General features: G+C 40.1%; 1 protein-coding gene across 4 annotated transcripts; it reads left to right on the top strand.

The window, feature by feature from the left end:
- The first annotated feature begins 301 nt into the window (after positions 1–301).
- On the top strand, positions 302–24,519 carry LOC130927669 (gastrula zinc finger protein XlCGF57.1-like). Of its 4 annotated transcripts, XM_057853618.1 has the most exons (5): positions 302–523; positions 5,260–5,367; positions 22,153–22,338; positions 24,262–24,390; positions 24,467–24,519. In XM_057853618.1, exons 1-4 carry the CDS (start codon positions 412–414, stop codon positions 24,339–24,341), a joined length of 486 nt encoding a protein of 161 aa, XP_057709601.1. In that variant the 5' UTR covers positions 302–411; the 3' UTR covers positions 24,342–24,390; positions 24,467–24,519. The 4 variants fall into 4 exon arrangements, with proteins under 4 accessions (XP_057709601.1, XP_057709598.1, XP_057709599.1 ...); XM_057853615.1 differs by lacking the exons at positions 24,262–24,390; positions 24,467–24,519 and having other exon boundaries at positions 22,153–24,198; XM_057853616.1 differs by lacking the exons at positions 302–523; positions 24,262–24,390; positions 24,467–24,519 and adding an exon at positions 1,468–1,550 and having other exon boundaries at positions 22,153–24,198.
- Positions 24,520–25,137: the final 618 nt, after the last annotated feature.

Genomic DNA, 25,137 nt, shown 5'->3' with positions numbered 1-25,137 from the left:
GGCATAACAAACACATACAATGCACATGTTCAACTCCATGAGCGACTGATAGCGACAGCGACCGATGCTAATATGCTAACGAATTCATGAACTTCCATAAAAGTGTCTGAATATAAAGTGCTTCGACATCGATGAACAGCCCTCCTCTTCCGCAATCGGACCACGCTCGTGATTGGCTGCGCAGACTTTGGTTTGCTTGGCGCTCATCTTGTGATTGGGTGTGCGATGTTGCCTCCCACTCTCCCGATTGGCTTTTTTAAGAGACAGAGATCAAAGAAATAAAGACATAAAGAAGATAAAAGATAAAGACTCGCCATTGTTCCTCTTTTCTCGACGACGTGTCCGCCAATATGGTCTAAAAAAAAGTCATTAGCTAATCTTCGTTCCAGCATTCAGAAATCAAGTGGGAAAATGTCCGCGAGACCGGAGGAACTTTGCGGAGTGAAGGAGGAGCCCCCATGTCACCGACACTCGACTGTGTGCAAATTAATGCACGCTAAGGTTGTTCTTCACAGACTAGAAGGTTGGTTTACTTTCGATGATAAGTAACTGTACATGACAGATCGCGGTGATGAGAATTCATTTATAATGTTAACAGTAGTGCTGTCAAAGGAATTCCCATTTTTAATCGCAGTTATAGTGATGTCAAGCACTTTGAATGACTTTTGTGCTGGATTAGAAGACAACAAAACACGAATAAACAAAAAATCGCTAGGATGAATTTTCTCCAGCATAAATCAACTTTGGGGACACAAGTTTGCAAACGACGAAATTGTGGTGACCCTTTGTTGTGACATAATCCACCCACCGAACGTGTGTGTGCATTTGGCTGAGCGCGTTACCGGTGTTCTGCAAAAATCTCCTACATCGGCGAAACGTCTACATTAGTCGAATTTGACTCCCCAAGTACTACCGTGCGCTCTAAACTTGTTTTGTTTAGATGCATACAGGCAGAAGGTACTAAAAAATTGCCTTAACCCTTGTGGGAAAAACGTCCCATTTTGGGACATTTATGTTTTAGCAAGATTTACATCAAAGAGAGAGCACATGAAAAAACCATTGAGAATCACTGTAATGGTGTCCAATTGTCCAAAAAATGTTAAAGTTCTTTTGCAAGCATGTCAAAATTATTATTGTCATAATTATATGTGTGAATACATTTTATTATCAACAGTGTTGTCAGTAATGCGTTAGTTAGTAACGCGTTACTGTAATCTGATTACTTTTTTCAGTAACGAGTAATCTAACGCGTTCATTTTTCTACACCAGTAATCTGATTAAAGGTAGATTCCTTAGTGTCTCTGCGTTACTATTTTTTCATTGCCTCATAACGTATGTAGAATGAAGAATATTGTAGTCATGTACGAAGAGCATTTTGAATAGAAAATGCTAAATTAAAAGGTTCCCGGTACGTGTTTCCATGACAACCTCTTAGCTATTTCCTGTTTTGGTCTCGCGTCGCGTGTTGTGGGACTGAGGCGGGTGGACATTCGCGCCATGTGTTGAGACGTTGCGAGAGAATGTTGATCTGTGGATGTCCATAAATGAAGGTGAGTATTTTTCCTTCATTCTGGAGGGTATCAGCAAAAGGTTGGACCCCCTACATGCGCGGCCGTTTCGTAGCTTTGCCGTAGCAACAACAGGTGTTGTGCCGAAAAATAGCCGCCCCGCGTGAAATGTCCCCCCTGACGGGAACGCTCATTTATAACGCTTTATTGAGGTGAAAACATCAAATGTTTTCATGGACGCATTGCAGCAATGAATTTACAACTGTAAAATCAGTTTTAAATAAATAAATTAGACAAAATACTAGTACTTTATTTTAGTAACAAATCGTGGACTGGGCCACATAACCCATCTTTGAAGAGAAATGTATTAGTCTACAGGTTTTCACGACCATATCTCAATGACAATCACACAGGTATGACATTTATTAGTTAAAGCAGAGTAAAATAATACATAGATTCACGGTACAAGAAAATTGTTTCCATGTCCATCGATTGGTAAGAAAAAGCTGTACGAGTGACGTGTGGGCGCTCAATAATGAAATAATTAACAAATAAATCAAATAAACGCTCAATAAAGCGTTATAAAGAAGCATTCTCGTCAGGGGGGACATTGCAGGCGGGGCGGCTATTTTTCGGCACAACACCGGCAGTCATCGCTCCAAGTTTGCAAGCTTTGTTTACATCATATGCGTGTTGCACATTGATGCCGTGAGGTGATGTGTTCGTTTGGCATCTGTGGGATGTGTTGTAAGTCCGATTGAGTGTAAAGTGTTTAGTTGCCGCCACGTTTTGTGGCCAAATTGACCGCGTGTGTGTTGAGAGGAGTACTTCCGGGTTGTTAATGTGCACGGCTGCACGCACATCCGCGCTCGCCACCACCTTTGTGTTTATTGCACTGTACAATCCACTTGTGTGTTGTTGATTATTGTGCCGTCAGTTTGCATTGTTTTACATTGGCACTGATATGCTGTTAACCATAACCCGAAATTCAGAAGTTTTGACATTAGGCTTAATCTTAGGAGTTAGTGGGGTTTAATTGGTCGGTGGAGTTGATTTCAACAAATTCTAAGCAGTTTGTCAGATATTTGTTAGTTTCAGGGCTCCGGAGTGGCTAGGCTAGTGCGAAATTCTGATATTCCCCTTTAAATTCAATCATCGGAAAGTCAATTACATGTGATGACATTTTTCTGTTGTCATTCTTATGTTTGGCGGCAAAGGGAGAAAAATGGGTAAAAAGTAACTGATAGATTACTTTTAAAGTAACTTAGTTACTTTGGTAATGAAGTAATCAGTAAAGTAACTAGATTACTTTTTTTAGGCGTAATCAGAATCAAGTAATCTGTGACAACACTGATTATCACGCACAGGAAAAACAGTCCCTTTTTGGGACTCTATTTTCCTATAGACACCCATTATAAATGCTAATTTTCAATGTGTTTTTGATGCACTGTACACCTGATGTGTTACAGTGCATTTCCCGCAATTACCCAACGCATCCCTTCATAGGCGGTTGAACTACATGCGAAAACTTTTTTTTTTTTACTTGAGAGTTATAAACGCCATAATACACCAGATGGCGCTAGAGACTCTATTTTCCCATAAACACCCATTATAAATGCTAATTTTACATGTATTTTTGATGCACTGAACCCCTGATGTGTTACAGTGCATTTCCCGCAATTACCCAATGCATCCCTTCACAGGCGGTTGAACTACATGTGAAAACTAATTTTTTTGACTTGAGAGTCATAAACGCCATAATACACTAGATGCCGCTTAGAGCTATTTATCATTTTTGGTTGCGCTGACGTTTGTGCTGTGATATGACACCATTCTGATACCAAAGCAATAAAGCATGGTTGGATCGAAAGCTGCTGGCGTGTGTGAATGCAATACCAGTGACGTGCACGTGAGTATGAGTATGTGATGAATGTGTGCACGCGCATGTATGCGAGAAAGATTTGACAATAGGTCTGTTACTAAGATTCATATTGAATATTCCAATTTGAATGTGTTTTATATATATATGCAGATGACAGGTACTTTTGCTCTTAGCACAATATTGCTTTTATTGTCCATAGAGGGCATCAAAAATAAATAAATAAATAAATAAAAACTACATAGGTATGTATAGGTCTGATGCCACTGAACATTTTGAGTGGTCGCAAGTCAAAAAATATTCAGAAATGACTTTGATACTATACTTCAAAGCAACGTTCCAAAATGGAGCGTTTTTTCCTATGTGTCGCAAAAAAATTTGAAAATGTTGCGTTCCAAAAAAATTTTAGTGTTATGACTTAATAACATATCGAAGGCTCTAAATTGTCAATATTGAATATTCCAATTTGAATGTGATTTTATACATATGCAGATGACAGTTACTTTTGCTCTTAGCACAATATTGCTTTTATTTTCCATAGGGGGCATCAAAAATAAATAAAAACTATATATGTATGGATAGGTCTGATGCCACTGAACATTCTGAGTGGTCGCAAGTAAAAAAAATAATCAGAAATGACTTTGATATTAGACTTTAAAGCATCGTTCCAAAATGGAACAAAATTTCCTATGTGTCGCAAAAATTTTAGAAATGTTGCGTTCCAAAAACATTACGTTCCCAAAAAATGTAATGTTATGATTTAATAACATATCGAAGGCTCTAATTTGTCCATATTGAGTATTTCAATTTGAATGTGTTTTTTATATATATGCAGATGATAGTTACTTTTGCTCTTTGCACAAAATTGCTTTTATTTTCCATAGGGGGCATCAAAAATAAATAAATAAAAACTATATAGGTATGGATAGGTCTGATGCCACTGAACATTTTGAGTGGTCGCAAGTCAAAAAATATTCTGAAATGACTTTGATACTACCCTTCAAACCAACGTTCCAAAATGGAACGTTTTTTCCTATGTGTCGCAAAAAAGTTAAAAATGTTGCGTTCCAAAAAATTTTTAATGTTATGATTTATTTGCATATCGAAGGCTCTAATTTGTCCATATTGAATATTCCAATTTGAATGTGTTATTTATATATATGCAGATAACAGTTACTTTTGCTCTTAGCACAATATTGCTTTTATTTTCCATAGAAGGCATAAAAAATAAATGAATAAATAAAAACTATACATGTATGGATAGGTCTGATGCCACTGAACATTTTGAGTGGTCGCAAGTAAAAAAATATTCAGAAATGACTTTGATATTACACTTCAAAACAACGTTTAAAATTGGAACGTTTTTTCCTATGTGTCGCAAAAAAAAAATCAGCACACAAGGGTTAAGAAAATACTTAAATGTAGTTATATCAAATAAGGACGGTTTAAATACGTTACGTGACTAATGTGGTCAACTGGCTGAAAGCTAACAGAAAAAACACAATGGTTAAAGTATGAGAGGGCAATACATGCAAAAAGTATTTTTGAGGAAATGAAAAGGTTCTAAAAAACTAAATAAAACAAAAATAGTGAGTACTCGCCGCTTCTAACCGATGTGCGCATGCGTGCGGATGCTTGCGCAATCGCGCTGAGCATTGTGTAGGACGTTTCGCCGCGTAGTAAGGAATGGCCGAACACCTGCCACGTCACAATCAACTGACAGACACTTACCAGCCTTGCGCGTTCCGGCTGAGGTCAGAGTTCACAGAGAGTTCCAAGCGGCCGGACACAGCAACTCGTCTGCTCAACGGGCCAACAAGACCCCCCGCATCGCATACCGCCACAAAATAAGATTTATTTTTGGTCTTGCAGATCTATACGTCAGCCAAGCCCGTTATTCTGAGCACCTGGAGTCTGCATGCATCAAGGACGAGGAAGAAGAGTGGTCATCCATTCAGGAAGCGTTCATACACATGAAAGGTCATCCCAAGCATTGCTTTTTCCTCATTAGTACAGAAATGTTTTTCAGTCTAATATAGTATTTTTCATTCCTTTTACATCGTGGTGTTGCTTACTTAGTAGTCGTGCAATGGACTCGTTAGCCAACATCAGGTTGCACCACTGCATCGATTGAAAGATTTCCCTCTATGTAAATGATTTGGTTTGTTTGAAGTAATTACATTATGTATGTATGGATATATATATATATATATATATGGCGGAAAACACAGACAAGACTGAAAAAGCAGTTTCTGTTCTTGCACTCCTCTTTAAAAGAAACTGCTGTATTTTAAGCCAAAACAACTGTTGTGTTTGATAGAACTAAATGTCTAAATGCTGCCATAGCAGATTTATGGCGCATTAAGCCCCTGAACTAGTTTAAATTTGCCCATTTTACCATCAAAACCCCTGTTTACAGATGTCGCACAACCGTCTTTGTTTTAACCCAGCCATGAAAACAAGGTAACTAATGATATTTATTATTTAAAATGTCTGTCATTTTTAGCTTAGAATCATTAATTGATGTCTAATATTTTGTTTAAAAAAAAAAAAAAAAAAACGACTTGAAAGAATTATTCACTTGTATATTTTAAACTTTTGAAAACAAATTACGTCACAATGAAAAAAATGTCTAAAAAAGTCACGGATATCTACTTCATAACTATCGCTATATTGTATTTTTTTTTTCTTAGTGTTGCATTTTCCTCGATATGTTTGATGATAAATAATCGATCTAAACAAAGAAAAATTGAAGAACGTTTAAAAGGGTAAATAATATATGAAAAAGAACATCACGACCACTCCTTGATGTCTGCGATTTCTGCATCACGACCCTTCTTATATGGCCATGTTTCACACATAAAATCCCCCAAAAATCCAGCCGTTTTAACACTCAGTGATACATGCGACATGGAGTTTTTTGGATCGAAACAAGATAAGTACGCGATAATATCTCGTTAAAGTCCTGGCATCTGTAATTCTGCTCTTGTGTGCTCTCGCCTCCAAATAGGGTTTTGCTGTTTAAAAAACTTTTTTTTTTAAATGCCCTCCTGTTCAAAATTTTTTTTCCCCCAGAAAATTGAGATAGGTTAGGTTCCGCCATATATATATGGGGGAAAACACTCAGGTGACTTGAAGTCCCGCTCCAAGACTCCCAATTTGAAATCTCAGTTTTCTGGGGGAAGAAAAATTTTGAATAGGAGGGTATTTAAAAAAAAAAAAAATTAAACAGCAAAACCCTATCTGTAGGTGAGACCACGCGAGAGCAGAATTACAGACGCCACGACTTCAACGAGATATTATTGCGTGCTTACCTTGTTTCGATCCAAAATCTCCATGTAGCATGTATCACTGAGTGTCAAGACACAGCTGTGAATGGCCACAGCTGGATTTTTGGGGGAAACATGGTAATATAACAAGGGTCGCGATGCAGAAATCGCAGACATCAAGGAGTGGTCGAGATGTTCTTTCTCATATATTTATCCTTGTAAATGTTGTTTTTCAAATTTTCTTTGTTTGGATCGATTATTTATCGTCTAACATATTGGAGAAAATGCCAAACTAACCAAAAAATAGAATTAAGCGAGAGTTATGAGGTAGATATCCGTGACTTTTTAACAGACACCATTTAAAAAAAAAATTGTTTAAAAGTTTAAAATATGCGAGTGAACAATTTTTTAAGTCTTTTTTTTTTTTTTTTTTTTAACGAAATATTAGACATCGATTAATGATTCTAAGCTAAAAATGACAGACATTTTGAATGATAAATATTATCAATTACCTACGTGTTATGGATGGGTTGAAACAAACGCGGTTGCGCGACGTCTGTAAACAGGGTTTTTTTTAAAGGTAAAACGGACAAATTGAAAATAGTTCGGGGACTTAATGTGCCATATAGACATATTGTTCTTTCAAACACAACAATTGTTTTGGCTTAAAATGCAGAAGTTTATTTTAAAGAGGGTTGCAAGAGCAGAAAACTGCTTTTTCAGTCTTGTCTGTGTTCTCCGCCATATATGTATATAAATATATATATATATATATATATATAAGGGTGTAACGGTACATGTATTTGTATTGAACCATTTCGGTACGTGGTGTTCGGTTCGGTTTCTGACGTAATGTAACCCTTACTTTTCGAGGCTGTGAGTCGATCGGTTTCCAGTTTCTTTGTGTAGATTATATTTACTCAGTCTTCTCTACTCTAATGAGGACCAACGCGGTAGGACAGTAACCCAGAAACAACGGCACGACAACGTGGCTCCCGCGAGAACGCAGTGAAACGCGGGTGTTAAAGTCAGTCAGCCAATGCACACCAGTCGCAGTGCAGCCGCATGTTAGACGCATCCCAGAAGCTGCTCAACACGACACACGCAAAAAGAACAGCAGAGTTTATTATTTCACGCGAGACGCGACCCTCCTGCGTCAATACTAGTACCGGTAGCTAAGATCGGGCAGATCGGAAGTCACTTGTATAAAAATCCGGTGGATCCGGTCGATTTTCAAACTAATATGCAATCGTAACCCACTTTTTGAGTCCATCAGATTTCTTGAGTGGTAGATCGGGGCACAGTTGACTTGTCTTTGTTGATTTACTGCTCTCTTCTCTGCTATAATAATAACCAACGTGGCCCCGTGTTCAATACAAAACCCTCCTACTAGGCCTGTCGCGATAACAAATTTTAGTGTGCGATAATTTATCTCATAAATTATTGCGCCCCCTCCATTTTTTTTTAAACCAATTTACAATAACACATTGAGGATACAGAATATATTAATTGATCAAGTATCCCCATTTAAACGCGATAAATATTTACTCTTAAATTCAAAAATACTTTTTAAGAAATTACTTCTAAAAAAAACAATAGACCATGTCTCTTAAGTAAAAGACAACAATAATAACCCTTTCACGCATGACGGTCACTGCAGTAGACAGCTATTAAAATGTCATTTTCAAGTATTAGAATAGGTTTTGATGACAGTGTTGCTTATAAGCCTCTAAAGTGGACGCCTGAGAATCCATCCAACACTGCTTTGTGTGGTCAACCTTTGTAACTGCAGAATAAATGTGTCAACATCAAAGTTGGCTGCCAGGAATGAAAACATGCCTAGCACCTCTGGGATTTCTGTTCAATTCTTCTACAGAAGGAAACTCCTGCAGGTAAAAAAAATATTTTTACATCAAATAACACCTAATAATCACCATAGTTTTGAAAATTTCCAAGTATTGATTTTAGATTGGGAGGAAATTGCAATTTTTTAGATGTCCACCGAAGTGGACTGCATGCAATTACTGAACAGTGTGTCAAGTTCAAAAATTAGATCCTTAGGTAGACATTGTAAAATTGCCCAAAATAAGGAGAGAAGACACTCAGTTTTCTTGGCCAAGGAGGTCAAACATGTGACTCATGAGCCACCAAGATTGATCTAAAGGACAAAAAACCCTCCTTGGTATTTTATTTAGGGGTTTTCCCTAAACAAGATTGGGAGCCGCCCTCAGGGGAGGGGGAGCAAGCTGGCGACACCCATGTGGTTTTTTATTGGATATGTGTGTGCATGTAGGTGGAATTAAGTGATACACGTGTGTGGAGCAAGAGCTTATGTAAACAATCAAAACAATCATATAAACAGTCAAAATAATATATAAACCGTCAAAATAATGTGGACACTTTTAGTTATGCAACGTTAAACAATCAGCAAAATAGTCCAAACACTTCCAGCTGTGCACCGCTGTGGCCCTGGAAGATGTCCTCGGATGGAAAATCGTCCTCGAAGGGCTAGGCGAAAGTCCAAACCCCAGGTGCTGAGGATGCCTGGAAGGTCTAGTTACGCAATGACGTGGCCATGAAGCCACTCCGACCCTCTTCTACACTTTGTAACACTTAAGCATTATACTACAATCTGGTATAGCAAGCAATAATCATTTACTGGTTATATAAGTAAAGAAAAATATGGCAATATGTATTATTTATGGTATATATGAGCATAAGCAAATATTCAATAAGCAAACATTTAATAAATCAAACCCCGATAATTATCTCAACACAGTGTGTCACTCTTGACAATGCTTTATCTGAAATAGTTTTCTTTTGTATAAATCAACATTTTTTGCTATTAGATTGCAAGCTGCATTCTATATATCAATATGTGTGTTTTGTGCATTTTTCATTATGAGCAACGGGCCCAATTCACATTTTACAGGCTAGTGTTGGGCGTGCCCGGCCCAGCCAAGCCTACAGAATTGTGGAGGAACTGCCTCCTGATTCTGAAAATTCAAAGTACATTGAAAGCAGTGATGAAGAGTGGTTGCCAAGTAAAAAAACTGTAGATCAATGTGAAAGTGCTTCTGAGGAGGAAGGACCGGATGCAGAGGATGTGGAGGACGAAAGCCCTGATGAGATGGCAGCAGAACCTGATTTGAAAGCTGAGAGACCTGTTGACACACCAGCACCACTTGCCACAGCAAAGAAAACACAACAAAACGATACATCTGGAAAGTAAAGCACAATTCATGTGAGGGTGTGTTACCTGACTTCTTGGGAAAGTGGAGTCTAAATGTTAACGCAACTGAGCCCCTGGAATTCTTCTTGCACCTCTTCCCAGAAGAACTCATAGATGATATGACATACCACACCAACCTCTATACCCCCCAGAAGGGAAGGGAGAACCTGAATGCGACAGCAAAAGAAATTAAGATGTTCCTTGGGATAAACTTAGTCATGTCCTACATCCGCTACCCACGGAGACGGACGTATTGGTCATCTGAACAGGGACTCCGTTTACATTTGATTGCTGATGCCATGGCAGTGAACCACTTTGAGGACATTTTCCGATACCTTCACTTTACAGACACCTCCTCAGTGGATCCAGGACACGATAAACTGTTCCAAATGAACCCAGTGCTAGATATTCTTCAAGCAATTTTCCTCTCTGCTGTGGATCCTGAAGAGTTTCAAGCCATAGATGATATGATCATGCCCTTCAAATGGTAAAGGGTGTTATACTTATATAGCGCTTTTCCACCTTTCAAGGCGGCAAATTGTCTATCAAGCAATACATCCCCAAAAAAACAAAACCCTGGGGTGTGAAAATTTGGGCAAGATCAGGGGCTTCAGGATACATGTACCGCTTTGAAGTGTACAGGGGTACAGCGAGCTCAGGTGCAGTCAGCGAATTGGGAATGGCTGCAGACGTCATTTTGCGCCTCTGTGATGACATCCAATTCAAGAACCACAAGGTGTTTTTTGATAGCTATTTTTGTGGCATTTCACAGATTACTGTCTTGAAAGGAACAGGGCATCTATGGCACTGGCACATGCCGGGTCAACAGGCTTCAGGGGGCACGAAACTCAGGAGTGCAACAGAACTCAAAGAAGAAGGAAGAGGAGCTATCCCTGTTGTCACCAATGGTGAAGATGCCACTGTCACATATTGGCTTGACACTTCACGTATTCACATGGCCTCGTCCTGTCTTGGCAAGCACCCGACGGATGTTGCACAGACATGGTCCAAGAAAGATAAGAAGATCATCACCATTGACAGGCCATTTGCAGTGAAGGATAAACGATTATATGGGAGGGGTTGACCTGATGGACCAAATGGTGGCAATGTATCCCCACAGACACAAGAACAAACGCTGGTACATCAGAATATTCTTCCACTTCCTCGATGTAACTGTTGTGAATGCCTGGCATCTCCTCAGATTCTCTGGATTGGAGGAGGGTGGTCTTCTGCCTTTCAAGGCATCAGTGGCACGTTCATTGATAAATTCAGGCACTGTCCGCAAAAGGGGCAGACCAAGTGACACTTCTCCACCACCTCTTCCTGTGAAGCGCAAACATGCATCCAAGGTACCCCGGGAGGTCAGGCTTGGTCCTGGAAACCAGTGGCCCCAGCTGAACAACATAAAAAATGCCCAAAAATTCCAAGACCCTGCATGCACACGAAAAACGAAGTACAGCTGCATGTGTTGCAATGTGGCTGTGTGTCCTGAGTACATGGCAAATTTTCACACGAGATGGTGAACTGATCAAGTACTGGAAGTACATAAGCATGCAGCGTTGTAGCAGGGTTGTAGCACCTCACCTGTGGCCTAGCCTTAACCTTTTGAGGTTGTCAGTTGATGCACTACAATTTGTGTAGTTTGTTAGTTGAAGCACTGCAGTTTGTTTAGTTTTGTCAATTGAAGCACTGAAGGTTGCTTAGTTTCGCACTTAAAACACTGTAGTTCATTTTTCTGTGAAAAAGAAAAGCCCAGAATGGTGTATTGAACGGAGCAAAATATTTTGAAAAGTATTTATAGTTTTTGAATAATTCAATAAACATTGAAAGTTATATCACTTGATCTTCGTTGATTTTTTTTTTCATATTTTAGTTAAAATCCACAAACGCATGCTGTCCACCTATGTGGACATGTTCATAACTCCTTGAAAATTTGGTGTATAAAAACAACCAAATCAGTTTTTATTTTTATGTCTAAAAACACATAAAAACACTTAGTAACATTTTTTAAACTCAATATATCATGGGTCATGCATGAAAGGGTTAATACCGCAAGGAAACACAGAATGAATTAAATGTGTTTTTCAAGAAAAATAAATAAAATTGCACTTAATAACTTAAGCATTTAGGCAAATGCAAACTTTTCCCCTCATAGCTTCTGCTATGGTGTTCCATACGGATGCAACGATAAGATTTTCGATACGGACACAATTTTCGATTCAAAACATTTAATGCTCTGAAAAGAAAATAACAATTGAATTTTTTTTTTTTTTTTTTTGCCAACGAGCAAAAATTAAATTGCCATCATATAAACATGCGTTTTAGTGCATTATATTTATGTGCTTACTTCTTACTGATCTGAAGAAATTTTGTATAAAAGTGCTGAGAACAATCTTTACTGTTTGTAAAGTGAGGCGGGGCACACTGTTGATTGCTATTACTCTCTTAGCAGGTGACTAGAGGTCATACCACATGTGAAAAACATCCTATTAGTTGTCCAAGTGCATCTGTGTTACGTAGTGAATTAATAATATTTGCAGCATTATCTATAGTCACTGGTATAGATTGATTTGGCCTTCTTAACTTCCATTCAGTCATGGCGGTTTATAATTCATCGATGTAGTATATGGACTACGTGTCCCATCCCTCTGGGCTCACGTAGCCAATGGCATGGGACGAAGCACATCTAGTTTGCTATTTCATGATATCTAGTGTGTGCGCGCATTAAAAAGAAGTTAGCAAACGCCACAGAACAGTCACGTCTGCTCATTACTGCACATTACAACACCAGCGACTTTCATAAACAGGACAGGTTTGAAGCACAGCGCTCTTAATTTGCCACTCAATGTTCATCATGCCCTTTGTCAAAGCGAGGTTGTTCGTGGCATCCAAGTCGGTAACAATGTTTTGGCGGACTTCTTTGTAAATATCCGGTGGTGTGCCGAAAAATAGCCGCCCCGCGTGAAATGTCACCCGTGACGGGAGCGCACACACGTCGACAACACTGGCACGCCGGAGATGGTCCGCAGTCAATCCGGAGCACTGACGCGGCCGGTATACGTTGAACAATAGGATATAATGGGAACGATTGGCTCCGGCGCTTTTTTTTTTGCCGGACCTGGAACGAAGATGCATGTTGCGCATTTGGTAACAAGGAATCCGAACTTTCAACAGCACGTCTGCCGCACGTGCGCACGCACGTGCACGCGAGGCGATAAATCGCAGCATTTTTATTTATCGTGCGATAAATGGAATTATTGCATATTGCGACAGGCTTACCTCCTACCACAACAAAACAAGTAGGAACTAATATTCACATCGGAACTAAAGTTATACAACATAAAATATACAATATAAATGAGTACTACATCACATTTGTAAAATATAAACACATAATAAAATAAATGATAGCCCATTTAAATAAAATAAATTGAAATGAGCTAAAACACCTGTAATTAAATAATAAGGTCCTGCTTACACAATTAAATTTAATAATTTCTGTCTGGCGCTTTAACTTGAGAAAATCCACCAGTAAAGCTTTTGAAAACCGTTGATGAGAAAAAAGAATGATTCATTGAGGCATTTCATTTGTAAAATACATGTTAAAATCTTTGTCATTGGGATTGCTTTTCTCTTTAGCACAGGACTTAGTTTTTCTTCTTTCTTTCAGAAAGAAAGCTGGCCAATGCGCGGGGTCTGAAAGGCAAATTGTTGTTGGATTGTCTTTAAATATCCGCTACTTTTTGAGCAGAATTCTAGCTTTCTATAGGCTAATGTTAATTAATGTTGCTATTGTTGAAAGCACAAAGGTGTGTAATAAACAACTAGCACATTTATATTTTGCATTTTGTTTTCTTACTGTACCGAAAACGAACCGTCTAACTGCTCGTTAACACTTTATTTCTAATCAGCCAATCACATGGCGGCAACTCAGTGCATTTAGGCATGTAGACATGGTTTAAGACAATCTCCTACAGTTCAAACCGAGCATCAGTATGGGGAAGAAAGGTGATTTGATTGACTTTGAACGTGGCATGGTTGTTGGTGCCAGAAGGGCTAGTCTGAGTATTTCAGAAACTGCTGATCTACTGGGATTTTCACGCACAACTCTCTCTAGGGTTTACAGAGAATGGTCCGAAAAAGAAAAAATATCCAGTGAGCGGCAGTTCTGTGGGCGGAAATGCCTTGTTGATGCCAGAGGTCAGAGGAGAATGGCCAAACTGGTTCGAGCTGATAGAAAGGCAACAGTGACTCAAATAACCACCCGTTACAACCAAGGTAGGCAGAAGAGCATCTCTGAACGTGCAGTACGTCGAACTTTGAGGCTTACGGGCTACAGCAGCAGAAGACCACGCCGGGTGCCACTCCTTTCAGCTAAGAACAGGGAAATGAGGCTACAATTTGCACAAGCTCATCGAAATTGGACAATAGAAGATTGGAAAAACGTTGCCTGGTCTGATAAGTTTCGATAACTGCTGCAACATTCGGATGGTAGGGTCAGAATTTGGCGTCAACAACATGAAAGCAATGATCCATCCTGCCTTGTATCAACGGTTCAGGCTGGTGGTGGTGGTGTAATGGTGTGGGGAATATTTTCTTGGCACTCTTTGGGCCCCTTGGTACCAATGGAGCATCGTTGGAATGCTACAGCTTACCTGAGTATTTTTGCTGACCATGTCCATCCCTTTATGACCACGATGTACCCAACTTCTGATGGCTACTTTCAGCAGGATAATGCGCCATGCCATAAAGCTGGAATCATCTCAGACTGGTTTCTTGAACACGACAATGAGTTCACTGTACTCAAATGGCCTCCACAGTCACCAGATCTCCATCCAATAGAGCATCTTTGGGATGTGGTGGAACGGGAGATTCGCATCATGGATGTGCAGCCGACAAATGTCAGATGTCATTAAGTGTTATCCGGCAATTTATGTAACTACTGTAACTTTGACATCGATTCAAAAGTGATAGTACAGCGGCCTCGCTCTCATATTATGAGAGATTGTGCACTTTTTGAGAAAAGCATGAAATTTCTACCATAGCTAGTACACACCGTAAGATTTATTTTCAGATGTGGAGGTATTTCTGATTTGACCCCTGAGGCCCGGGAGAGGTCAAATTCAAAATGGCTGCCAGTCCAGCGTGTCTAATGTTCAAACACACATAATTTTGGAACCAAACAGAGTAGGAAGACACTTAGGGTGTCATTTCCAACAAAGTTAGGGATGCCCATTCATTTGGGGATACTTTTGAGATTGTAAGAATTCAAGAAAATGCATTTAGGTCAAGGTCAGGGTCAGATTATGTTGAAATTCTGTGAGAAATCATAGCTGACTTCAGGCAGGTCTACAACTAAAAATATATCTTGCCCAGATTAACAGAACACATTGTAGGACTCAGCGGAGTCATCTGAACATTTTAAGATATAAAGATGTGTATGAACTGTTAAAATTGTAGGCATGACAGCAGTTTAAAAAAACGTGTTCAAACTGTGAAATGAACTACTGCAAATTGAAAGTTAAATTTCAGCAGGGTGGGTGATTGGCCCAAGTTGCTACAGGTGGATCATTCTTTGTCTGGACTCTACCCTTCGACCTGTTCAGCTTCGTAGAATGTGACAGGAGTACTAGCCTCCCACCGACATGGCTCTAGGGGTCATGGAGACACACAAACCACCCCACCACGGTAAGGTGATGATCCATCGGGGAGGTGATTTTTTGTTGTTGTTTGTTTTATTTGATTTAATTTTTTCATGTTTTTGTTTTTTTAAATCACACAGAAACACAGAGAAGTGACTGGCACAGGGACTGGGAGAAGCTAATAACTATCAAACTATCAACTAACAACTTAGAAAGCTTAACAGTCTCTGGAACAAAAGCACAGATCCGTGCACTTAAGTGCTGCTTTGGCACATTTACATCGTACAGTGCAGGTTGCGGGTTCAATTCTCCGCCCTGATGACCTCGTCTAGGTGTCCTTGAGCAAGACACTGAACCCCACGTTGCTCCTGGTGCTGCGTCACCATTAGGTAGATGGCAATGTAGTATAAAGAGTACCTTGAGAGGTAGAAAAGCGCTATACAAGTATAACCCCATTTACCCTTTAACACAGTGAGAGCGGATTAATTCATAGCACGATTTTGATGCTTCAGGGAGAGTGGTCCAGAGTGGCTGCCACTCAGTTCTTTCAGTCAGATGGGTCTGGCATCACTGGATCCAGGACCAGTGCCTGGTTCCAACAGTTGGCCTGGTAGCAAGTGCGCTTGATGTTCTCTTTGAGGGCTTTCTGGGTTGGACGAATATTCTCTAAAGTTCTGAACTTCTGTGTAAAGAGCTGTTTCCTGGCATCATTCTGTGTTCTCGTTGGTTCGGTCATACATCAGCACTACAAATCTTTCGAGCAGTAACCTTGATTCTTCACTGACCTCCCTTGGCGTAGACAGGAGTTCAAGGAAAGCATCATTGACCTCTGGAAAAGACTTAACCAAAGTCTCCCAGGCAGTCCTCTTTCCTCGGCCAGCGAATGCAGAGACAGTTTCACACCCAGTGAAAGCGTGTGACTGGAAGAGCTAGGCACTGTGTGTGATTCATTTTGGCAACAATTTGGTGAACAGCTATGTACCGGAAGCTTGACCCAGCACCAAAGGCAACCCACAGTTCATCAGGAGCTATTTTGTTGAATGAAGCCACAGCCAGTACGACCACATCAGTATCAACAATACGTATGGTCACCTTCTTACAACCCTTCTGCACAGCATCTGCCACATGCAGAAGTAGGCGAGTGTCAGCCTCCTCTTGCGAACATGGGGCAAGGCAGGCCAAGCATGACTCAGGAGGAGAGCAGAGTACTCCAGTTCCATCTGTAGCATACAGTTCCTTTTCCTGTGCAAGAGGTAGACGAACAGCTTCACATGACAGGAAAGAAGCTCAACTCAGTTTTGTTCTCATCACATCGAAGGAAGTCCTTCCAGTTCTTGGGCATCCCAGTAGCAGGAGCTGCCCTTTTGCTGGTGCCCTTTCCCCTCTTCTGTCTGGTTGAGGCTTTCAGGCTGCCAAGTAGGTATACATCCCGGACAAGATCGACACTGTCACTTTTCTCAAGTTGAGCAGAGATGTACAGTGCAAACACTGTTTCTCCATACTCTTGAAATGTTCTTGATGTGCTAGGATTTAGCATTTGAACCACAGCTGCACCATCAAGAATTACTGGATAAGCCACAGGAACACTCTCGTTTTCAGCCATATCTGACTCCATGCAGCGAAGTAGTTCTGCTTTAATCCCAATGTGAATCTTTCCTCCAGTTGACAGAGATGGTGGGGCTTCCTGGTTTTCATGGGAGAAGAAATTGTCGATGTCTCCATCTCGAGTTTGGCAGGAGATGTACAGCCTTGAAAAGAGACCACAGTCACTCTTCAGCGCAGCAAGATGTGCCTTGTCTTTTGATTTTATCTTGACAAGTGGCTTACTGAAAAATGGCAATTTGTTCTTTGGAAGTGTTTGTGTGACAGGTGTTGTACACTGTTCTGGCCTTTCTGTCACAAACTTGCTGTACTGCTCTTCACCAAGCCCCTCAATCCTTCTCACAGTTTCAGCCACCTGGGTGTCCATGATGTCCCTTGTGTCAATGACTACTACAGGCTTTGTTCTAGAAATGGATTCCCCATCTCTTCCAGCACTGTCACAAGTGCCTTAACCTCCTTCAAAAATGCATTTTGCACTCCAGGTTGCTGGTCCTGGTGAGGGTGTCCTGTGTCGGTAGCTACAGGCTGTTGCTTTATTGCCTGTTCCTCAAACTCTTTAGTGATCCTGGCAATTTCTGGTCCTGCTATCATCCAGCGTTTGAGTGCTCCTGGATTGCCGGTCAGTCCAATAGCCCCACCAGAGTCTTTTACCATTGCATTGTTCTGCTCATGGGACTGACTTGAACTCTGCAGAGCACCTGGGTGTTTTTTTTCCCAGCGTTTCAGGTCCCAAGCAGTGACTAAACACCATGCAACCACAAATTTAAAAACTGCTGTCAAACTTACAATTTTAACAGGACATACACATGATATACATCAAACTGTTAACACAATTCTGCTGCTTCCTACACTTTCTGTGTGATTTATAGTTTTTGTGCTGTAGCATTTTGGTTGAACACTGTGCCTCACATTCAAACCAATGCAACTTTCAAACTGCGCTAACTCAGTAAATTTTCTCGTTTCAACACGTTTTAAACTAACGTCATGCCTACAATTTTAACAGTTCATACACATCTGTATATCTTAAAATGTTCAGATGACTGCTGAGTCCTACAATGTGTTCTGTTAATCTGGGCAGGTTATATTTTTAGCTGTAGACCTGCCTGAAGTCAGCTATGATTTCTCACAGAATTTCAACATAATCTGACCCTGACCTTGACCTAAATGCATTTTCTTGAATTCTTACAATCTCAAAAGTATCCCCAAATCAATGTGCATCCCTAACTTTGTTGGAAATGACATCTTAAGTGTCTTCCTACTCTGTTTGGTTCCAAAATGATGTGTGTTTGAACAGTAGACACGCTGGAATGACAGCCATTTTGAATTTGACCTCTCCCGGGCCTCAGGAGTCAAATCAGAAATACCTCCACATCTGAAAATAAATCTTATGGTGTGTACTAGCTATGGTAGAAATTTCATGCTTTTCTCAAAAAGTGAACAATCGTTATGCGAAGCTGCTCCACTATTGAAAGGTGGAAAAGCGCTATATAAGTATAACACCATTTACCATTTACCATTTATGAGATCATTTCCCGGATGACACAAAATGATATCTGTCATAAAAGCAAAAAAAAAAAAAACGTGCAGCTAGCATACATTTTACGTAAATATTGTGAACTATGATGCATGTCAGTCAGCAAATGGAGCAGCGGCCTTTGTAAACAAAGAGCTTTTTCAATTGAAAATTCTTGTTAATAAATGCTTAAATCCCTGAATTCTTTATAAATATGGATGTAAAACGGTCTTGATTCTTGATTAAAAGCAAAAAAAAAAAAAACGTGCAGTTAGCATTTATTTTACGTAAATATTGCGAACTATGACGCCAATGCTGCTTTCTCCTATTGATTTTTTTCACAACATTTCAAAAGGCATGCATGGTTCGAAGAAAATAATAATTACCTTGAATGCTTGAGCAAATCACTACTAAGTCAGAAAATCACTACTAAGACATGTTTTCCTCATTTTGAATCCTGCAGCTCATAGTCCAATGCGGCTTATTTGTCGATGAAGATACACCCATTTAAACGCGATATTTACTCTTAAATTCAAATATACTTTTTAAGAAATCACAACTAAAAACAATAGACCATACCTCTTAAGTAAAAAACAACAATATTGATACCGCACAGAAACACAGAATAAATAAAATGTGTTTAAAAAAAAAAAAAAAAAAACATTGCACTTAACAACTTCAGCATTTAGAAAAATGAAAACTTTTCCCGTCATAGCTTCTGCAATGGTGTTCCATCGGGATGCAATGATACAGTTAAGTCATGGTTCGGTACGAATTTTGATACGAGGGACACGATTTTCGATCCGATTCAATACATTTAATGCTCTGTAAAAAAAAAATATAACAATTGTATTTTTTGTTTTTTTGTTTTTTTTTTGCTAACGAGCAAAAATTAAATTGCCATCATATAAACATGCATTTTAGTGCATAATATTTATGTGCTTACTTCTAACTGATATGAAAAAAAAATTGTATAAAAGTGCTGAGAACAATCTTTACTGTTTGTAAAGTGAGGCAGGGCACACCGTTGATTGCTACAGCTCTCTTAGTAGCTAGGTTTACTACATGAGCAAGACATCCTATTTATGGTCCGAATCCATTTGTGTCACGTACTGAATTAACAATATTTGCAACATTATCTATAGTCACTGGTATGGATTGATTTGGCCTTCTTAACCTCATGTGACAAATGACAGTTTAGAATTCATCAATGTAGTATATGGAGTACATGTCCCATAATCACTCTGGGCTCACGTAGCCAATGGCATGGGAAGTAGCACATCTAGTTTGCCATTTCATGATATCTAGTGTGTGCGCGCAACCGTGCATTAAAAAAGTTAGCAAGCGCCGCTGAAGTCACGTCTGCTCATTACTACATAACACCAGCATATGAGGGCTTTCATATACAGGACGAGTTTGAAGCACAGCGCTTTTACCGGTAATATCATTCAGCTGTTCGTTGTCAAAGTGAGGTTATTCGTAGCAGCCAAGTCGGTAACAATGTTTTGGCGGAATTCGTTGTAAATATCCAGCGTTGTGCCGAAAAATAGCCGCCCCGCATGAAATGTCACTCCTGACGGGAGCGCCCACACGTCAACAACACCGGCGCGCCATAGATGGTCCACAGTCACTCCGGAGCACTGACGCGGCCGGTATACGTTGAACAATAGGATATAATGGGAACAATTGGCTCCGGCGCTAGTTTTTGGCGGACCTGGAACGAAGATGCATTTTGCGCACTTGGTAACGAACTCTTAACAGCACGTCTGCCACACGCGCACACACACGTGCACGCGAGGCGATAAATCGCAGCGGAAAAGTTACCGCCTTCATTTTTATAAATCGCGCGATAAATGGAATTATTGCATATTGCGACAGGCTTACCGATAATTTACCGGTCCATTATTATAACATTTGACCGCAGCCTTTTTTTCCTCCTGGCGCTCACTACATTGTCTCTGTGTTGTGTGATGACACCTGAACACCAAGCAGCTATTGCAATTGGCCTGCTCCAGACCAATAAGAGCGGGCCAATAGCCACTCTGACCAATGACAAGGGCGCTTTTTCATATGGAGGAAAAGCAAACCAGGAGAAATGGCGGCAGTCGGGAAATATTTCCAAAATAGAAATCCCGTCGATTAAAATCAATGGCTGCATGCAAGATTTGCGGCCTGAAAGTTTTGAGATGTGGAGTTAAATCGGCCATTTTCAATACCTCGAACCTGATAAAACATTTGAAGATGAAACATGAACGAACAGAGCAACAATCTCTGGTCAGTTCACTACGTCACTTTACTTTTATTGTCTTTTACTGAAAGAAATGCCGCAGTAATTTGGGAACTGTTTCCAAAGTAGGGTTGCCACCTTTCAGAAATGGAAAAAAAGGAATCCCCCCTCCCGAAAAAAAGGAGGCTAATAGAGAGACGGGATGCTGTGGTCAATTATTATTACTTATAATTGTTCGCATCCGCAAATGCGGAAACAAGGTTGAACCTCGAAGCAGACAACAAGCGGGGATACGTACAAGGGTTTTACTGATTGCAAACAAAAAATAACACGCGATCGCGGGATAGTAGAGATAACAAAAGGAGTCCGTGACAGCAGGTCGACGGAGCTCAACGCTACAAACTCGAAGGTTAACGAAGACGATAGGCAGCGAGCCAAAAAGCCCAAATAAAAACACTCAAATACCTGCACAGGGTAGAGGTTACAAACGAGAGCAGCACACTAACAGAAAAAAAACAATGCAGGGGCGTAACAAGCAAATGTAGCGAGACTATAGTGCGAGATGTCAAATGGCGATCAGCAAGGCAAATATCTCGGCAGCCGTCACTGAGATCACCCGTGCTTAAATGCTGCGTTGATGAGCCTGCATTGGATTCAGGTGCGACGTCAGGAACAACCCCACTACCAGCCCAGCAACAAAACACAATCTAACCAGCAGCAAAATGTGACAATAATTTCATGAAAGTTGCACTGTTTGGACTTTGAGAGGTTTAAAAAAGTTTATTCAGTTCATTCAGAGTTTATTATTATGAATTTATTTTTACTTTCTTACTGTTGGGCTAGTATTATACATGTTTTATTAATTTCACAAATGTAGCACTATTTTGGCTTCTGAGAGCCAAAGGTTTATTCAACTATTGTCTACTAGGGTTTAATGTACTTTTTCCTATTTTGCAAAGGTAAGCAACGGCCTGACAAAGTCTTGATAGCAATGATTTCACATCCAATTATGTAGCTCTTTGGGGGGGGGGGGTATACATATATATATATATATGTATATAAACGGGGTGGTATCGGTATGGTATCGGTATCGGCCGATACTGCACAGCCAGGTATCGGTATCGGGGCCAAAAGATGGTATCGGTGCAACACTAATAAATACAGTACTTTTTAAAACCGCACCACGCACTGAATCCACGAAACCGCAAGGGATCACTGTATTCGTTACAAACGTGGTGGTAGTCCATAAAATATATCAATGATTTTCTTGTCTCTTGCAGGTTTCAGAAAATATCTTGGTGCTGAGCGGCAGGAGGCAGCATGTCCTGGCGTTGAGCTCCCCCAAATCAAAGAGGAGGAGGAGCCAGAGCCCTGTCAACAGAAGCAACTTCCAATCAAAAAGGAGGAAGAAGAGCTGCCATACGTTAAAGAGGAGGAAGAGGAGGAGCATATCACCAGGTCAAATGGTGAGCCCTTGAAGAGTGAAGATGGTCAGAGTGAGGTCAGCAGAGGAGCGGAGTCTCTAGGTGGCAGCAGCTCAACAGAAGAATTGCAAGCAGACAATTTCATCGCTCCATCAGACAGAAATGGCGCCACGTCACACTCACCTTACAATGAGGATGGTCATAAGAAATCTCACAGTGACAACAAACTCTGCAAATGCTCTCAGTGTGGGAAAACCTTTGCTAATAAGTATACTTGTCGTAGGCATATGAGGAGCCACACTGGAGAAAAACTTTTTTCCTGCTCAGTTTGTGGTCAAAGATTCACTCAGAAGGAAAACTTAAAAACACACATAAGAACCCATACTGGCGAAAAACCTTTTTCCTGCTCAGTTTGTGGTCAAGGATTCTCTCGTAAGCAAAACTTAAAAACACACATAAGAACCCATAATGGCGAAAAACCTTTTCCCTGCTCAGTTTGTGGTCAAAGATTCACTCAGAAGGAAAACTTAAAACTACACACAAGAACACACACTGGTGAAAAACCTTTTTCCTGCTCAGTTTGTTGTCAAGGATTCTCTCAAAAGCAAAACCTACAACGTCACAAAAGAAGACACACTGGCGAAAAACCTTTTCCCTGCTCAGTTTGTGGTCAAGGATTCTCTCTAAAGCAAAACTTACAACGTCACGAAAGAAGACACACTGGCGAAAAACCTTTTCCCTGCTCAGTTTGTGGTCAAAGATTCACTCTGAAGGAACACTTAAAACTACACACAAGAACACACACTGGTGAAAAAACTTTTTCCTGCTCAGTTTGTAATCAAAGATTCACTCACAAGGAAAGCTTGAAAATACACACAAGTACCCACACTGGCGAAAAACCTTTTTCCTGCTCAGTTTGTGGTCAAAGATTCACTCAGAAGGAAAACTTAAAAACACACTTAAGAACCCATACTGGCGAAAAACCTTTTTCCTGCTCAGTTTGTGGTCAAGGATTCTCTCAAAAGCAAACCTTAAAAATACACATAAGAACCCATACTGGCGAAAAACTTTTTCCCTGCTCAGTTTGTGATCAAAGATTCACTCACAAGGAAAGCTTGACAATCCACACAAGCACCCACACTGGCGAAAAACCTTTTTCCTGCTCAGTTTGTGGTCAAAGATTCACTCACAAGGAAAACTTAAAAACACACATAAGAACCCATACTGGCGAAAAACCTTTTTCCTGCTCAGTTTGTTGTCAAGGATTCTCTCAAAAGCAAAACTTAAAAACACACATAAGAACCCATACTGGCGAAAAACCTTTTTCCTGCTCAGTTTGTGGTCAAGGATTCTCTCGTAAGCAAAACTTAAAAACACACACAAGAACCCATAATGGCGAAAAACCTTTTCCCTGCTCAGTTTGTGGTCAAAGATTCATTCAAAAAAATAGCTTGAAAATACATACAAGAGCCCACACTGGCGAAAAACCTTTTTCCTGCTCAGTTTGTGGTCAAGCGTTCGCCCATAAAAAAACCTTAAAACACCACACAAGATCACACAGTGCTGAAAACCCTTTTTCTTGCGCAGTTTGTGGTCAAGGATTCGCTCAGAAGGATCGGATGAAGCGACACGTGTGTGTTGGTATTAGAAGCAGTGGCCAATGACTGTTTTGCCAGTCATCCATGCTGGCTTCTTCAGATTTTGCACGCAGGTTAGATTAGGAGTTACATTCGTATTCGTGGCATTTTTGTGAAAGCATTTTTGTTTGGACTTGCCGTTTTTTTATTACCTCTTCTGGCCATGAAAGCCTTGCCCTTGGTTCTCTCGCCGACTCGGTTCATGCCTCTTTTTATTTGTATTTTCCCTCACGTGTTCTGGCGTGCTCCCTTGTTTTTCCAAATAAATTCTACACAAACTTCCTTGTCTGTGTTGGATCCATTTTATACGGTTCGCCATTTCTGTTAGGGCTCCATGATTGCAGGCTGGAGACCAGACGGGGGGAGACAACGACAGCTGCGAGCCATCATAATCCGCCATCTTTATAAGCCAGCTCATTGTTGCCGCTTGTCGCCAGACCAAACTTTCAGCTTTCCCGTCAGTGAAGTCCAGCATTCAGGTATTTACCACATATTATCTTACCCGGCTAATCAGACCTCTTGGTCCGTCCCAGAATTCCTCATGCCTGCTCCCAGACTTGTGCCGACGCCCGATTGGCCTCCCATCAACACCTACAAGCTACAAGCTCGCATGCACCTACGTTGCTGCGACCCTCATGCGCTGCTAAATAAACTTTTGATCATGAGCAGAGCCACTCTCTTGTCTGCTTTGGAGTCTATTTCCTAGCACACCCTAACAGTTTCATTACAAAGTTAAGTGGCATTATTTAAATCATACTCTCTCTTTCAAACTACACTTTTCTCATTTAATATTTGAACTGCAGACCCCCAATTCCAAAAATTCAAAATCATTCATAAATGTTGTCATTAAATAAATATGGAAAATTAGAATATTTTGTTGAATATGCAAAAATAATAATGGAAAAAAACTCAAAAATACTGGCTCACAAATGAGCGTTTTGTGGGAGGATTAATGTGTATATACTTTTTAAAAATTACTAGTATTACTGAAATTGACAGAGAAATGTTACAACAGAGTATGAGGGCCAAATGAAGGAGGGAAAAAAGGACGGACAGTAAAGCCATTCTTACGACAAGAATTTTTTTTTTTCTCGGAGTAAGTTAAAGTTTTGGTATATCATTTTTGTTAAAAATAAATATTGAAAAAAATAAAACACTGAATGATTTTTATATTTAACTTTGTTGATTGATTAAAAATGTTATG

The sequence above is a fragment of the Corythoichthys intestinalis genome, chromosome 13 (assembly GCF_030265065.1).
Source record: "Corythoichthys intestinalis isolate RoL2023-P3 chromosome 13, ASM3026506v1, whole genome shotgun sequence".
Classification (NCBI taxonomy): domain Eukaryota; kingdom Metazoa; phylum Chordata; class Actinopteri; order Syngnathiformes; family Syngnathidae; genus Corythoichthys; species Corythoichthys intestinalis.
The sequence above is the reverse complement of the archived record's forward strand: the minus strand, read 5'-3'. Positions and strand labels throughout refer to the sequence as shown.

Bases quoted from the DNA above. Each gene is read 5' to 3' on its own strand.
- LOC130927669 (XM_057853615.1), top strand. From the start codon at position 412: ATGTCCGCGAGACCGGAGGAACTTTGCGGAGTGAAGGAGGAGCCCCCA. The intron at 524-5,259 runs GTTGGTTTACTT...TTGGTCTTGCAG, and splicing joins TGTTCTTCACAGACTAGAAG to ATCTATACGTCAGCCAAGCC. The intron at 5,368-22,152 runs GTCATCCCAAGC...TGTCTCTTGCAG, and splicing joins AGCGTTCATACACATGAAAG to GTTTCAGAAAATATCTTGGT.